This window comes from Grammomys surdaster, unplaced genomic scaffold (assembly GCF_004785775.1).
Source record: "Grammomys surdaster isolate TR1022 unplaced genomic scaffold, NIH_TR_1.0 1164, whole genome shotgun sequence".
Classification (NCBI taxonomy): Eukaryota; Metazoa; Chordata; class Mammalia; order Rodentia; family Muridae; genus Grammomys; species Grammomys surdaster.
This window is the reverse complement of record NW_021605583.1, coordinates 2,234,729-2,250,474: the sequence shown is the minus strand read 5'-3', so window position 1 is coordinate 2,250,474 and position 15,746 is coordinate 2,234,729. Positions and strand designations below refer to the sequence as shown.

General features: G+C 42.3%; 1 protein-coding gene across 2 annotated transcripts in view; it reads right to left on the bottom strand.

The window, feature by feature from the left end:
• The window catches only part of LOC114635029 (NXPE family member 2), an 83,135-nt gene that overhangs the window by 23,150 nt on the left and 44,239 nt on the right, over positions 1-15,746 (bottom strand). Inside the window, exon 1 of one of the 2 annotated variants that reach the window (XM_028783646.1) lies at positions 9,659-9,779. The exons of the other annotated variant lie outside the window; for it this stretch is intronic. Within the exon in view, the coding sequence (XP_028639479.1) occupies positions 9,659-9,732 (74 nt within the window). The 5' untranslated portion in view covers positions 9,733-9,779. Of the gene's footprint in view, positions 1-9,658; positions 9,780-15,746 lie in introns of those variants that run through there. 2 annotated transcript variants of the gene reach the window in all.

Genomic DNA, 15,746 nt, shown 5'->3' with positions numbered 1-15,746 from the left:
TCCATATGTATACAGTGCCCACAGATGTCCGTGCTCCATATGTATACAGTGCCCACAGATGTCTGTGTTCCATATGTATACAGTGCCCACAGATGTCCATGCTCCATATGTATACAGTGCCCACAGAGGCCAGAAGGGATCTGGTCCCTGGAACCAGAGTTACAAATGGATGAGTCACTGTTTGGGCACTGGGAATCAATCCAGTCTCTGGAGGAGCAGCAAGTCCTGTTGACCCCTGAGCCATCTCTCCAGCCCTGGTGGGAGGTGTTCATTGCTTGTAAGCCCCTCACCTAGTGCAGCTCTATTCAGATGTTCTGCTTCCTGATTTGGTCTGGGTAGTTTGTGTGTTTCTAGAATTTTGTCCCTTTCTTATACAATATCAAATGTGCTGATGTATAACTATTCACAATAATCTCTCCTACGGTGTTTCATTTTATCTGTTGAAATGTCTTTTTCTTTTATGATTAATTAGTTAAATTAAATTGTTGAATACACCCCCTTTTCTCTGTATCTCACTATCACCTCTCTCTGTGATCGGTCTGTTGGGGATGGGTGGCCAAGCTTAAGCTGTTAAAACAACCCAGGCTTGGACCCTGAGGTCCTCAGTGTCATTGGTACGTTGGCTCTCATAAGCAGCAACAGGAAACAGACTGACAAGAGAAAGCCATTCCTCCCCTTCAGCCTGAAGTCTCACTCTAATGCTCTTAGGAGACAGATCCTAAAAAAACAAAACAAAACAAAAACAAAAACAAAAACAAAAACAAAAAAAAAACAAACAGAGAAAGTCCACACAGTCCCTGCTCCAGAATCACAAAAGCCGATGGTAGCTTGGTGTGAAAGGGCAGCAGCTTAATAACAGGCATGCCATCTACCTTGTTAGATTTACTCAGACCTTATTCTCTTATTTATTATATGTGAAGTTCTGTGGGTGGAACTAAGAGTCTTTCATGTGCTAGAAAAGAGTTTTATCACTCCCCCCACCACCGCCATATTCTCATTTCTTTGAGGAAGAGGGTTACATATGTAGGTAATGCATCTGCATATGTATATGCATGTTTGAATGTATATATGCATATGAGTGTTTGTATCTGTGTGTGCGTGTGCGTGTGCATGTGTGTGTGTTTGTCTGTGTTTGCATGTGAAGGCCTGAGGTGGACACTGGGTGTGTTTCTTGGTTGTTCTCTACTTTATTTATTGAGGTAGAATCTCTCAGTATAACTAGGAGCTTACCAATTTGTCTAGTCTAGCTACCCAGCCTGTCCCCTGAGTCCCAGGATTACAGGCAGTGGCCAAACCTACCAGCTCTACATAGGTTCTGGGGATCAAATTTCAGTCCTTATGCTGTGTGGCAAGTGCTTTACCCTTCAGACTCTCTCCCCAACCCTCATCGGCTATTTCTAAGAAAATTTCCAAAGCCAGGCAGTGGTGGTGCACACATTTAATCTCAGCACTGAGGAGGCAGAGGCAGGTGGATCTTTGTGAGTTCCAGGCCAGCCCGGTCTACAGAGCGAGTTCCAGGACACCCAGAGCTGATACACAGAGAAACCCTGTGTCAAAAAACAAACCACAAACCACAACCAAAAACCAAACCAAAACAAAATAAAACAAAAAACAAACAAACAAACAAACAAACAAACAAAGGGAAAAAAAAACACGTTGTTCCGAATCCCCTGCTGTCGGGTTCAGTCTGGGGCTCTTTCTTTGCTTGCTGAGAGACTCTTTCTTATTTTCATCACATCTCCACAGGTTTTGTGTTCGTCAATTCATGTTTATGTATCTCTAAGGCAAGATCTGTATCTATATCGATTAATATTATATATTATATTGGTTGAGAATTAAGGATTGGCTTAGCTGAACACCCACCTATGCCTCCATATCTTTCGTGAGGTTCCAGCCAAGATGGCGGTTGCAAGTGGCCCCTCCCCTCAGCCTTTGCCCAGTGCCGGAGACCTGTTTTCAAGATGATACTCTCCTATGGCTGTCACAAGTTGTGGTTCTTGGCTGCATGTTAGTAAAAGGTGTCAGTCCCTCTTGATGATATGGACATCTACACAGGCGCATGAACATCTTCACAAGGGCACAACAGGCTTCTTCCAAAGCGAGCAATCGAGGACAAAGCCAGGGATGGGTGGGGGGAACTGCAGTTCTCTTTAAGACTGACCTGCACCCTTTAGCCCCTTCAAACTACCCTGGTTAGAAGCCCTACTCAAAAGAAGAGAGATTCAACTATAGAGAACTTCAAAGAATTTATGAACAGCTCTTTGCAGTATATTTTAATTAAGAATGGCTTCTAACTGAACTGCTTCCAATATAGTATATTGAAGTATACTATATCAGAACTAAGCCTTAAATCATTGTTTTAGGAGAAATGTGTCCAGTTATTAAGTATGACTATATTATAAAACTTAGTGTTATATGTATGATATTATTCTTGTTTGTTTTTTAACTTGTAAACTAATGATATATTAGAAAAGTTCATAAAGACTTCTTTAGGTTCAAAAAAAACAAACAAGAAAAAACAAAACTACCAGCCCCAGAACTTTCTGTCAGTTATGATCTAGCATCATGAACATAGTCTCTGGTATTTAAATACTTCACTGGACCATATGGCCATCAGTGCACATGTAGAGTAGAGCAATATGAGGCACATAATAAATGCTCAATAAAGTTTTATTGAATAAATGAAAGAATAAAGAGGGAACACAGGGCTCAGCTGTTCCTTAGCACTCTTTCTAAGTGCTGTGTGTATGAGTGTGAATGTGTAGGGATGCGTCTTAAGTACGTGTACTTCATATAGAGTCATGGTGTGCCAATTATGATTTAAATTAGAATTTAGTTCCATCGAAGGCTTAAATACAAGAAAATATAAATACCATGAGGATATTTCAAGACAAGTTGATGCTATTCTAAGTGTATATGGATTTCTTGGATGCATATACCAGCAATGTTAGTCTTTAAGACTGCTCACTCGAGAAAGTAACTGTTCACACTGTGGCTGAGGTTCTCTTGTCACAGAACCAAAGACCAAAGCAATGGGGTGGTTCAAGGGCCTTGGTTTCAGCTGAACACCGAAACAGGCTTCTGCTTGTTTTGTTTTCTTAATGGATTACAATCTTAGCCGATGACTGACGGTCTTTTAGAAATAATTGGGTCATAAGGACTCTTATCATTGGGTTGGACTGTGAATTAATTCATTATTTGGTGGCATTATTGAGAAAAGGTGCCTAATGGGAAGAGAAGTAGGTCACAGAGAACTTGCCTAGAACGATTTAAGGCTTAGTTCTGATATAGTATACTTCAAGATTCATACTCGCTCCTGCTTATTCTCTCTCTCTCTCTCTCTCTCTCTCTCTCTCTCTCTCTCTGTGTGTGTGTGTGTGTGTGTGTGTGTGTGTGTGTGTGTGTGTTTCTTTCTGTCTCCCTGCCTCCCCCTCCCTCCTCCCTCTGCACACACAGCCCTGTTGAGGTGATCCACTTGTGGTGCCCAATTATGAAGTTCTTCCTTCCTTACCATAATATAAAGCAACAGAGCCAGACAAACACGGACTGAAACCATGGACCAAAATAAACCCTTCTTAGAAGTTGATTTCCATCCTCAGGCTTTCAGTCACAAAGATGGAAAGTCGATCGACACAGCCATATAAATGTTTTTTTTTAAAGATGTGCAGTCTGGTGGACTTCAGTTGTAAGGTTCTAACTCTATGGGAGGGCGGGGGCTTTTGATTTAAACTTCACAGATGATAGCATTTTAAAAATGAGTCAGCCTAGTCTGCAGAGCCGTGTTTGGGTAATGATTAAATGACCTTGATGAGGAAAAAAAATCATCCCTACTTCAAATATAAGAGCAATTACAGAGACATGAGAACTCTCACTCTTGAAAGAAAAAAAAAACAGCTCAATTTAGTGAGAACCACTGAACCAAAGAGGGTGCTACTATGTCCAGAAAAAATGATATCGTGTGAAGGAATGAGTCTGTTGCAAAGGAGTACGGTATGGGACTGGCAAGGTGGCTCAGAGGATAACCATGCTTTCTATCAAAACTTAAGGCCTGATTATTTTGTCCCTGGGATCCACATGTTGAAAGGGAGAATCTCCTTCCAGTTGTCCTCTGATCTACATACACTCCTGTGACATGTAAACACTCACACATATACACACACACATATACATACACATATGTATGTATATATGTGTGTGTGCATGCATGCATGTATTTAGGGGAAAATGGAGAAATTCATCAAGATCCAGTGAGGGAGAAGGGTCCCATGAAAAAAATGAAAAAGCTATCTGAAGAGGTGGAAGAGAATTTAGAAGTCTGGAAAGTGTACTCAAGAGCCAAAGACTCAAAAGGCTGAGTGGGTCTTCCTAAGATGCAGGATAGTATGTCTAAGGAAAAGGCATCAGGATGAGGATGTGAGTTTCTCTCCTGACCCTGCTACTTGCTCAGTCTCCTTGCTCATAAAATAAGAGTTAGAATGTGGGCGTGCAGGTGTGTCACATACAAGCCAAGGTCAAATTGCATAGCAAGGGTTCCATAAATGGTAGTTTGGACCAGTTTTGGCTCTGTGTTATACAAGGACACCTTTCCAGGAAGGAACTTCTATCCTCCACAGTCCAACTCTTAGTCTGAGTTCCTGGAATCTGGCCTTCACTTTATCTCTGGACATTTGCCACCTACACACTGTGTTTAAGTGACTGCAATTATAAATTCTTCTAATCTACTACCCTGTCTCCCACCTACGCTGACTGGCTCTTCATGTCCTGTCCTCCCGATACTTGATACTTGATGTCACTTACATGGGCTTCAGAGAAGCTGTAGAAATCATTCTGAAGGTGCATGTTCTTCTTGTGCTTTCAGATCGTCAGATTTTCTGAGTATTTTGAATTTTAATAGATTTTTTAACTTTTATTTGTTTGTGTGTCTATCTTATATATGTGGATGTTTTGCTTGAATTTGTGTCTGTGTGCCAGTATGTGCCCGGTGCCTTTAGAGGCCAAGAGAGGACATTGGATACCCTGGGACTGGAATCACAGGCGATTGTGAGCCACCATGTGGGTACTGGGAATTAAACCCAAATCCTCTGGGGGAGCAATCAGTGTTCTTAGCCAGCAAGCCATCTCTCCAGCCCTTTTTTTTATTCTTAACACCAATACATTAAGTACTACCTTTGATGAGGTATGTCTGCGAGGGAGATAGAAACCACAAGCGTTTAAACTTTGGGCAGTTTCTGGGTATACATCATTGTTAACTGACTCTGGATAGACAATTAGAGACACTGTCAGGGGAAACTAGAATTTTATTTTGTGTCTGTGTGTGTGTGTGTGTGTGTGTGTGTGTGTGTGTGTGTGGTTTTTAATTTTTAGCAGCATGTATTTATTGTGTGTGCATTTGGAAGTGAGGGGACAACTTGTGGGAGTCAGTCCTATGTGGGTCCCGGGGATCAAACTCAGGCTGTCATGCTTGACAGCAAGCATCTTTACCACTGAGCCATTTCCCTGGCCCTGTTTTGTTTTGTCATCTGGCATCTCACATAGCCCAGTGTATTCGTCAGGGTTCTCCAGAGTCACAAAACTTATGGAATGTCTCTATGTATGAAGGGAATTTGTTGTGATGACTTACAGCCTGTAGTCCAATTAACCCAACAATGGTCAGCTGTGAATGGGGAGTTCAGGGATCTGGTAGTTGCTCAGTCCCACGAGGCTGGTTGTTTCAGCTGGTCTTCTGTGGAAGTAGATTCTAACAGATGGCAAGTAAACACCAAGAGGCAAAGAAGAACAACAAACCTTCCTTTTTCTAATGTCCTTAGGTAGGTCTCCAGCAGAAGATGTGACCCAGATTAAAGGTGTGTGCCACCACACCTGGATCTGGGACTTGTTTTGTCCAAGGCTGACCTTGATCTTGGAGATTTCCTTGCCTTAGTCTCCTGAGATTAAAGTCCTGTACTACCTTGCCTGGGTCTAAGCTTTTCATGGCCACTATGCCTCAAGATCTTCATGCCAAGATCCAGGTCAGAAACTTGTGTCTTCCAGCCTCAAGATCTGGATCACAGGTGAGCCCTGCAATTCTGGATTGTAGTTCATTCCAGATATAGTCCAGGAATAGCCATTACACCCAGTCTGATCAAACTTGCTATGTGCTGGAGGCTAGTCTCTGATCTTCCTGCCTCTACTTCCTCAGTGCTGGGATTACAACTATGCACAGCCATGCTTGGTCCAAACTGTTCATCATAAAACTGAATGAGAGAACATTTTAGAGACGTGCAAAATAATATTTAAATTTTATCCCAAATAGACATTTTCTATATCTTCCAAGATGAGGTCATGACCATACAAAGTGAGAAATAGTAGCAGAGCTGTTCTGTAGATCTACAAAGAAGCCCTTGTTCAAGCTTTGTGTGGTGGGCGGGAATGGAAGCTGAGAGATGCTGTCATCAGCTAACGTGCACACAAGGTGTGTGGATGTTACTTCGGGAACGGGTGCTTCCAGGGTCCCTTTCCTCAGTGTTTTCAGAATAGACTCACAGGAAACATGTGTGGAAAATGACTCTGTGAAGTTTCCTTCAGTCAATTTACCGAAGTGCAATTTATACGACATAAACTTTGACATTTTATTATAGTTTCGTGATGGTTGAAAAGAATGTAGCCAGCGCCAGAGCAAAGCTATTGAGTAATCAGTCTTCTAAAATATCTGTTTGTTTGTGACAACCCCGTCCCCACTCGCAGCTCCTGGCAACCCCCCTCATTGATTTTTCTATTTTCTATTTTACTTTATGTTCTTTTTCTTAGCATCTATGATTGAGATCCTTACTATTTAATTCGTGTATATCTTTTTACTGCTTAGTATTTTTTCCTATGGGTGTGTCCTGATTGTTTACTCAGAGTAATTTGGAATTGTATGCTGTTTGAGGCAATTGGGGATATAACTGCTGTAGCGCTCATGGACAGGGTTTTAGCTGAAGCAAAATTTGTATTCTTCTGACTTTGACTACTTGAGACAAGTCTATTTTAACACTATTTACACTACAAGAAACTCAAAGTGTCTCTCAAAGTCTCTGTACCTGTTTTCCTGTCTGTGTCCTGCATTTTTTTTTTTTTTTGGACAGGAACTCTAGCACAGCACTTCCCCAGCTCTTGGTTATCTGAGACAGTCTCTCCATAAGCACCCCAGGCTGGCTTCACACTCACAGTCTACTTCCTTTTTGCCTTTCTACACGAATCACGGATTCAGGATATTTATTTCTATAACAAAGCACCCTGCTGGGTTTCAAATTGGATTTTACTGAGTCTGTAGGTTAATCTGGGCAGAACTGATGTCATACTAACATCCAACCTCCCCACTCATGAGCATGTCACAATTATTCATGCCCCTGTGACATCTTTAGCCAGAGTTTGTGCATTAGTGTGTGACACACAGAGCTGGTGTGTTTTATTGGTTTTACTGTTTCATGCTTTTGCTGCTACTCTGAATCATTCTCTGCTTTTAATTTCAATTTTAAACTGATGATTGGTAAAGTAAATAAAACTTCATCCTAACTTTGACTCCTATAGTCTTGTTGAGATTAAAAAGCTCTGGTAGTTTCTGGTTTTGCTTTGTTTGTTTGTTGTTTGTTTGTTAATGAATTCTTTGGATTTTTTTAATGAAAACAATGATGTTGTTATCTATGAAGCAAAACAGTTGTGTTTCTCTCCTCCCCTTAGTTTGCCTTTTATTTCATTTCTTGATGAGATTCTGCATAAGATACTGGATAAAAGAAGCCAAAGCAACGTTGTTGACTTTGTCTTAGTGGGATAGGTAGGTTCAATCTTCTTGCCCGGTAGGAGGACATTTAAAATAGGCTCTCCTAATTTAGTACTCTTTTCTATTCCTAGTATATCTCAAGGTTTTAACATTTGAAATACTAAATTCCATCTTTTTTTTTAATTTCTACTGAGCTTGTTATATAGGGTGTGGAGATTGCACTAATTCATTTTCTAAAGCTGAACCAGACTTGATACCAGGACAAGCCACACTCCAGCTGCTTCCTGTGTTACTATAACAAAACGCCTGACAAAGAGCCATTTGTGGAAGGAGGTTTGCTTGGCTCATAGTCTAGAAGGAACCATCCATCCATCGTGGTACGGAAGACATGGTGACATGGTGGCAGGAGCACAAAGCAGCTGGCCTTATCACACGCACAGTCAGAAAGTACAGAGCAATGAACGCTCACTCTATGAACGCTCGCTCTACTCACTTCCTCTCCTTACTTAGTCCAGGGCTCCCGCCGTGACACGGAGCCCCTCACATTAGAGAAAATCCTCCCTCTTTGCTTTAACCTTTCTGCAAACAGTGCCATTGAGGTGCATTTCTGTGGTGACTCTCAACATAGTCAAGTTGGCAGTGAAAGGTCAACCATAGTGATTATCCGTTCCATGTTCTGAATCTCATTCACTAATCTTTCCTTGAGGGTTGTGTTTTTTTCATTGATATGACTAAAGTTATGGTAGGAGTAACCTAAGGGGATTCAGATTTATTTTAACCTGTTTCATGCAGTTTTGTCTACAATCTCTTGGCTCCGTGCAATTGGCCTATGGTGAGACGGACTATCAAAGAAACAGGAGCATGTGTGGATGAGGTAACTTACATCGTAAGAGATAAGAATGGAAGAGAGGGAAATCCAAAAAGAGGTTAGGGCAAGACACAGCTAATCATAGTGACCTACCTCCCTCTGATTGGTTCCCTCTCTTGTCTCTCACTACCTCTCAGTAGTCTGTTATATTATCTATTTTATTAATCCACCAAAGGATTACCCCATTGATTAGGTCAGAGTCCTTAGAATCCAGTAAGTTTCCCTCCTTGTCTTACTTCTCCAAATCAGGAGGGGAAGGAACACTTCCTCTCCAGATACTCTCCTGGGTCCTGAAAACTCATTGCCAACCATAGAAACCTCAAGTTTGTGAAGTTCCCTAAAACCCCCTCAAATGACCTGTATATGGTCTTCACTGCTCGAGTACCCTCAGCTTCAGAATCCTCAAGACAGTGTCCAGGAAGCAACCAGGAATCAGAAGATTGGCATCTGAAATGGGCCATCAATGGTGAAGCCTCACAGCCTCCCATTATCCACACACACACACACACACACACTTCTACCACAGATGTAAGGGGAAACAGGCGACATCAGATCAACAAGGCAACCGCACCCGAGGCGTGGTCACATACTCATTATAGAGATTATTACCATAATGGGTGCAACTTGTCATGTGTTTCCCACTAAACACGGCTCTTGAGATTCCCAGTGCACTATTATTCTAAGCAGATTTGTTTTAACTCCTAAAGGCAGGTTTGCTTTGCTGGCCTTCTACAGCAGTCTATACACAAGCCTTTGATCTTTCTACTGTCCCCTCCAAAAGAAACTCAGGAAAAAAAAGCTGTGCTGCCTTATTAGCATAATACCAAAGCACTTGCTGCCCTCCCCCTCCCCCCACCCCATCCTCTCAGCTCTTCTCACCCTTTTTCCTCCCTCTCCTTCTTCTCCCTCTCCCCTTCTTCTTCCCTCTCCCCCTCCCTCTCCCTCCAAGCCATGATCAGTCCACTACTTTCTTTTCCTGCTCTGGACTCTTACAGAGGCCCCAGGCAGTATACTCTCTTATCTACAATAAAAACACTTCCCCTGAACCATACCTTGAAATAGTCATATCCTCAGACCTCCAGCATGTCACCAAGTATGTGGTTTGCATCTGTTTTCTTATGGACATTTGCAGGGAGAAAGATCTTTCTGGATAAACATAATGTCACCTCCCCCCAAACTTCAGCATTAGATCTTTTCCATGTCTCAACTCAAGCCAGTTTCCTGCCTCTCCCCAGCCTGGTTTCCTGCCAGTCCTGACAGCTAGCCAAAGCCCTTTGGGTCTCATTTCGAAATGTGTTTTGAAACAAAATGTGTTAGGAAGACAGGATCCTCAGGAACAAAATAAGCTTTTATTTTTAACTGATTAATTAATTTTAAAAATTCTCTCAGACACCATATCCTCAGGGCTCATTTCAAAGGAAACAGCTCTTTTCCTGCTCTGTTTCCGCAGTCAGGGAGGATATTTGTAAGTGCTCAGGAATCACAATGCTTGCTGCCCTACCTCCTACTTACTGCCCCTAGTATGGGCCAAAGGGTACTGGGAGGGTCTGGCTCCTTCCCTCAGGAAGCCCAGGAGGCTTTCTGGACTCTAGTGCAATCATGGGCTCTCCTGATGGCTCAGAGAAGATGACACAGAAAAGGCTACAGGTAGGAATAGTATCTTTATGGGCAAAGTAAGTCTCTAAAGTTCCCATACTCTCAATGAATCCCACGTAGCCTTTAAGGATTCCTTTGAAAATTAAGTTCTGCCAATAAGGATGCATGACGTGAAAGACATCAAGTAACCTTTATCAGGGTAACAGTCTTCTGATTTGTAGATGCGATCTGGAGGGCCATGGTGAGAACTCTGAGGGTACTTATCTCTCGGCTCAGATCACCTGATCTGCAACATATGTTATAAAACATAAGCCATAATAAATGCAAGAAGTGTAGCCCGATTATTGTTACCACTGCACAGCCACTTCATGCACTTCCTCTCCCTTCAGCCCTGAGTCTGCTGTGTTCCAGCTGTCCTTACTGCTCAGGGTTTTGAGTTACATAGTCTGCCTATACCCTTGGTTTCTGAGAGGTCAGACAAAACTACCAGCTTATCCCGAGGGTTCACACTACTACTACGGGAACAGTGGTGCGTGGGACAGCTATCTGTAGCTCTTCGGGGCTCATTTCAAATGAAACAAAATGTGTTAGGAAGACAGGGTCCCTGGGAAGAAAATAAAGCTCTTATTTTTAATTAATTTTTTTAAATTCTCTCATACACTACATCTTGAGAGCAGTTTCCTCTCTCTCCACTTAGCTCCTCACTCATCTCTCTCCCCAAGATCCACTCATGAGAGAGAGAGAGAGAGAGAGAGAGAGAGAGAGAGAGACAGAGACAGAGACAGAGAGAGACAGAGAGAGAGAAAGAGAGAGAGAGAAGGCCTCCCAGGCATAAAAAGTTACAGTAAGACTAGGCCCAGATCCTCATATCAAGGCTGGATGTGGCAATCCAGTAGGAGGAAAAGGATTCCAGAGATAGCCTTCACCCCCACTATTAAAATTCCCACAAGAAGACCAAGCTACATTACCATAACATATATGCACAGGACCCTAGTTCAGTCCCATACAGGCTCTGTGAGTGTCCTTTCAGTCTCTGTGAGTCCCTGAGTTCTGCTAGTTGACTCTGTGGAGCCTTGATCTGACTGTCCTACAATCCTTCCTCCTCCTGCTCTGCAGGGTTCCCCGGCTCCACCTAGTGTTTGGCTGTGATCTCTGTTTCTGCTCCCACCTGTTGCCGGATGAAGCCTCTCTGATGACAATTGGGTTAAGTCCAATTGGTAAGTCTACGAGTATAGCAGAATATCATTAGAAGTCACTTCATTTCCTTTTTTTTTTTTTTTGGCCAGTCTTGTTTGATTCTTTTGTGGGTCTCTGGACTGTCCAGCCTCCGGTTCCTGTCCATCCAGGCCATGTCAGGCATGGACTGACTCTCTCTCTCTCTCTCTCTCTCTCTCTCTCTCTCTCTCTCTGTATGGGCCTCAAGTTGGACCAGTCATCTGTTGGCTACCCCCCCCTGCAAATTCTGTGCCACCATTAACCCCCCACACACACATCTCGCAGGCAGGACAGAATGTAGGTCAAAGGTTTTGTGACTGAGTTAATGTCAGCCCTACTGCTGGGAGTTATGGAAGATGGACAGTTTGGGGTTTGTATTCCCACATTACAAGGAGACTTTGCTAGGGTCACTCTTGTAGATTCCAGGAATTGTCCACTATATACTAGTTTTCTGTATCATCCTCCAAACGTTCCCCAATCACAGTTGTCTCTCCCTCCACGCCACTCCCCTCCCACCTGATCTCTCCGGTTCCATCCCCACCAGCCCCCAGGAATCTCAAATATCTAAAAAAACATTTGAAGCAATGTTCATCATCCTTAGCCATCAGGGAAATGTGAGTCAAAACAACTTTGATGTTCCATCTTACACCTGTCAGAATGGCTAAGATCAAAAACACAAGTGACAGCTTATGCTGGCGAAGATGTGGAGCAAGAGGAACACTCCTCCATTGCTGGTGGGAGTGCAAATTTGTACAGCAACTATGGAAATCAATATGACGATTTCTCAGAAAAATGAGAATCTATCTCAAGACCCAGCTATAGCACTTCTGGGTATATTTACCCAAAGAGTGTTCCATTCTACCACCAGGACACTTGCTCAACTATGTTCATAGTAGCTTTCTTCATAATAGCCAGAAACTAGGAAAAAAAAAAAACCTAGATGTCTCTCAACCAGAGAATGGATACAGAAAAGATGGTGCATTTGCACAATGGAGTATTACTCAGCTGTTAAAAAAAATGACATCGTGAAATTTGCAGGCAAATGGATGAAACAAAAAAAAAAATCATCCTGAGTAAGGTAACACAGACTCAGAAAGACAAACACGATATATATTCAATATTATCTGTTAAGTAAAGGGTAATCATTCTATAATCCACAGACCCACAGAGGCTAAGAAACAAGGAAGGCTCAAGGTGGGACACATGGATCTCCCTGGAAAGGGGAAATAGAATAGATTTTGCAGAAAATTAAGCTTTAAAGGATGCACATGGAAGGGCTGGAGAGATGACTCCGAGGTGTAAAGAATTTGCTGTTCTTGCAGAGAACACACATGACACACACATAGCTGCTTACAACTGTTTGTAACTCCAGTTCAAGAGGAAACAACCCTCTCCACTGTCCTCTGTGGGCAGCAGGTACACACATGGTATACATGTATACCTGTAGGCAAACACTCGTATACTTAAAAAAAATTTAAAAGGAGGAGCAAGCATGTACTCTTGAAGCTAACCCATTCTGTAGAATAGTCTACAGTGAAGACTGTCCTTAGGAGCTGCTCTACTGCTGTCTGAGAACAAGATCTAAATGAGAAGGATTTATTCTGGCTGTGAATTTGGGGACAGGCGTTGACTTGTAAATGGGTATCATATGCTTATTAAAGTTAGCAGAACAATATTATGGTAGATACAAAGACGAAGTCTTGAATGTTCTGTTGATTTGATACACAGAACTCTTCCGTGACCTGTGGATTCCACCCCTACACGTAGTGTTCTTAGAAGTTTGAATTAAAATATGTAGTATTACAAAATGACATTGAAAAAGAATTTTCAAACTATTTTGCGTATGGGCATAGAACTACATTAGTGGTTCATCAAATTATTGTTATTTCAAAGTGGGGGTGAGAGTAAATGGCTGTGGTAGGGGGAGATCAAGACAAAGTCTCACTCTGAAGCCCATGCCAGTCTTGAACTCATGGAATCTCCCTCTACTCAGCCTCCCGAGTGTTAGGGTTACAAGCATTTACTATCATACCCATATGTAATACCATCTGTGAAACCTGGAACAGTTGCAACATGCCATAAAGTACTGTGGTTTCTTTTGACTGGGTGGGGGTACCCCAGATATCTAGTGAATGCCTGAAACCATGGAAAGTACTTTATATACAGGCAGCTCATGATTCATGGTTCATCCTTCTAGTTTTAGATTTTTTTTGATGATGGGAAGCAATACACAGCCAGAGTAAAGCATACTTTGAATTTTAATTATTTCCTGGGCCACATGAAGTACGTTACTCTCTTGTGAGGCTACACATTCACAGTTATTACTGTAACCACAAGAGAAACTGGACCAGTAAGATAGCTCTGTGGGTAAGAGCGTTTGATAAACAACCCTGGTGATCTCAGTTTCATCTGTGAAACCTTCAGCACAAGAGAGTGAAGAGGCCCCGGAAAATTGTCTCTGACCATCACACACATGCCATGGCACAGATGCACGTGCACACACACAAAGTAATAATAAATAAAATTGATTTTTAAAAAGAGACCCAGTACTTGGAAAGCACAGGCAAGTTGATCTCGGTATGTTCAAGGCCAACCTCCTCTATAATGTAAGTTCTGGGCCAGCCAGGGCTACACAGGGAGAACCCATCTCAAACAAACAAAAAAAAAACAAACAAGAAAGGAGAAAGGGGATAGAAAAGTGCTTAGGAGTTAAAAGCATATACTGCTCTTACAGAAGAGCAGAGTTTGAATCTCGGCACCTACCTCAGGCATTTTACAGTGCAACTCCTGTAACTCCTGTAACTCCAGATCCAGGGGAATTTCATGTCTCTGGAATTTCATATCCACAGACATGCGTATATCACTCATAAACATACACATACACAAACATAAGCCCTTTTTTTAGGAGAAAAAGGGAGAAGCAGAGCCAATGCTCCAACATGCACTGTGCTGCTAAGGCTGACCACTTGGTAACTTAGCTGTAATCAGTATATGTATGACTTCTGCTATTATCAGTTTACAGTGTGGATTTATTGAGACTTAGACCCACTGTAAGTTAGAGAACATCTACTATTTGTTTTCATATGCATGCATTCATACCCGTATTGAAGTTTGTTTTATCAACCAGACACAATAAGATACCAACCAAAACAGCTAATGATAAATTAGTGTGATCAAAGTTATGTCAGTGTGACATCTCTCTCTCTCACTAGCTCGGTGTGTCTTACTGTATTGTCCTTGTAATGATGTGGAAGGTGTAATTCCGCAGTTGGCTGTAGGACGGGCAGCAGATCCATGGATTGGGTGGGGGCCTTCTATGGCAGAACAAGTGTTTCGACTCAGATATGTCTCACCAAAGCTGGTGACCAGTGTGGGACTGTGTCTTTATCTGTGTTGGAGGCAGGCACCTCAGTCTGGAAGTGCCTAAGATAAAAAGCAAAGGAGAGTGACTTTATACTGACAGCCAGTGCAGGTCGTCTGTCCAGCTTCAAATGCTGCCTCGGTGAACACACACACCAGTGCCACCTTCGCCAAGCCTAGCTTGGCCTTGGCAGCCTTTGCTTTTTAGTCTTGCCCTATCAAGGATGCTCATCCCCTCCCTTCTCCTGGAGCACATCCTTCAAGACTTACAGAAATTGCCTCTCTAACTCACAAATGCGTGAGCTATTCCTTGTTTAGGAAAGCTGGAGCCCTGAACTTTCCAGAAGCAGGTAAAAAGAACAGGCAAGAGTGCTGCCAACTACGGGGCATGGACTTGGACTATGAACAGTAAAGATTTTAAAAATCTTTTTAAAGCTGCCTTGTGAGGGGCACATAGAACCCCAAGAAGAGGAAATACAAGTTTCTTATTGCCACTAAAGCAAGACCGTTGAGTTTACTTGGAAAATAAAAGTGTCATGTGTAGACACTGTCACCTCCAGGACAGTTCTTCCTAGGGGTTTGGCCCAGTAAATATGTTTATAATATTTACTTTGGAGCCTTTCTCATCTCTAATCTTAAATTGTTAAATCAAGAATGAGAGACATTTTACGTTTTAAAAATCTCTTTCTCCAAACACTTTTATACATTTGAAAGTTGTAACTCCAGCCAGTGTGTGAATCTGTGAGCCTTAGAAACTCATTTCTCGAGAACTCATGTTTCCAACCAGTAAACCAATGCAGAATACTAGGTGTGGTGCTTTGAATACAAATGCCTCCACAGACTAATATAGGTTTGGCCTTGTCGGAGTAGTTATGGCCTTGCTGGAGAAAGTGCATTACCAGGAATGGGCTTTTTGTGCTTGCTCTCTCTCTCTCTCTCTCTCTCTCTCTCTCTCTCTCTCTCTCTCTC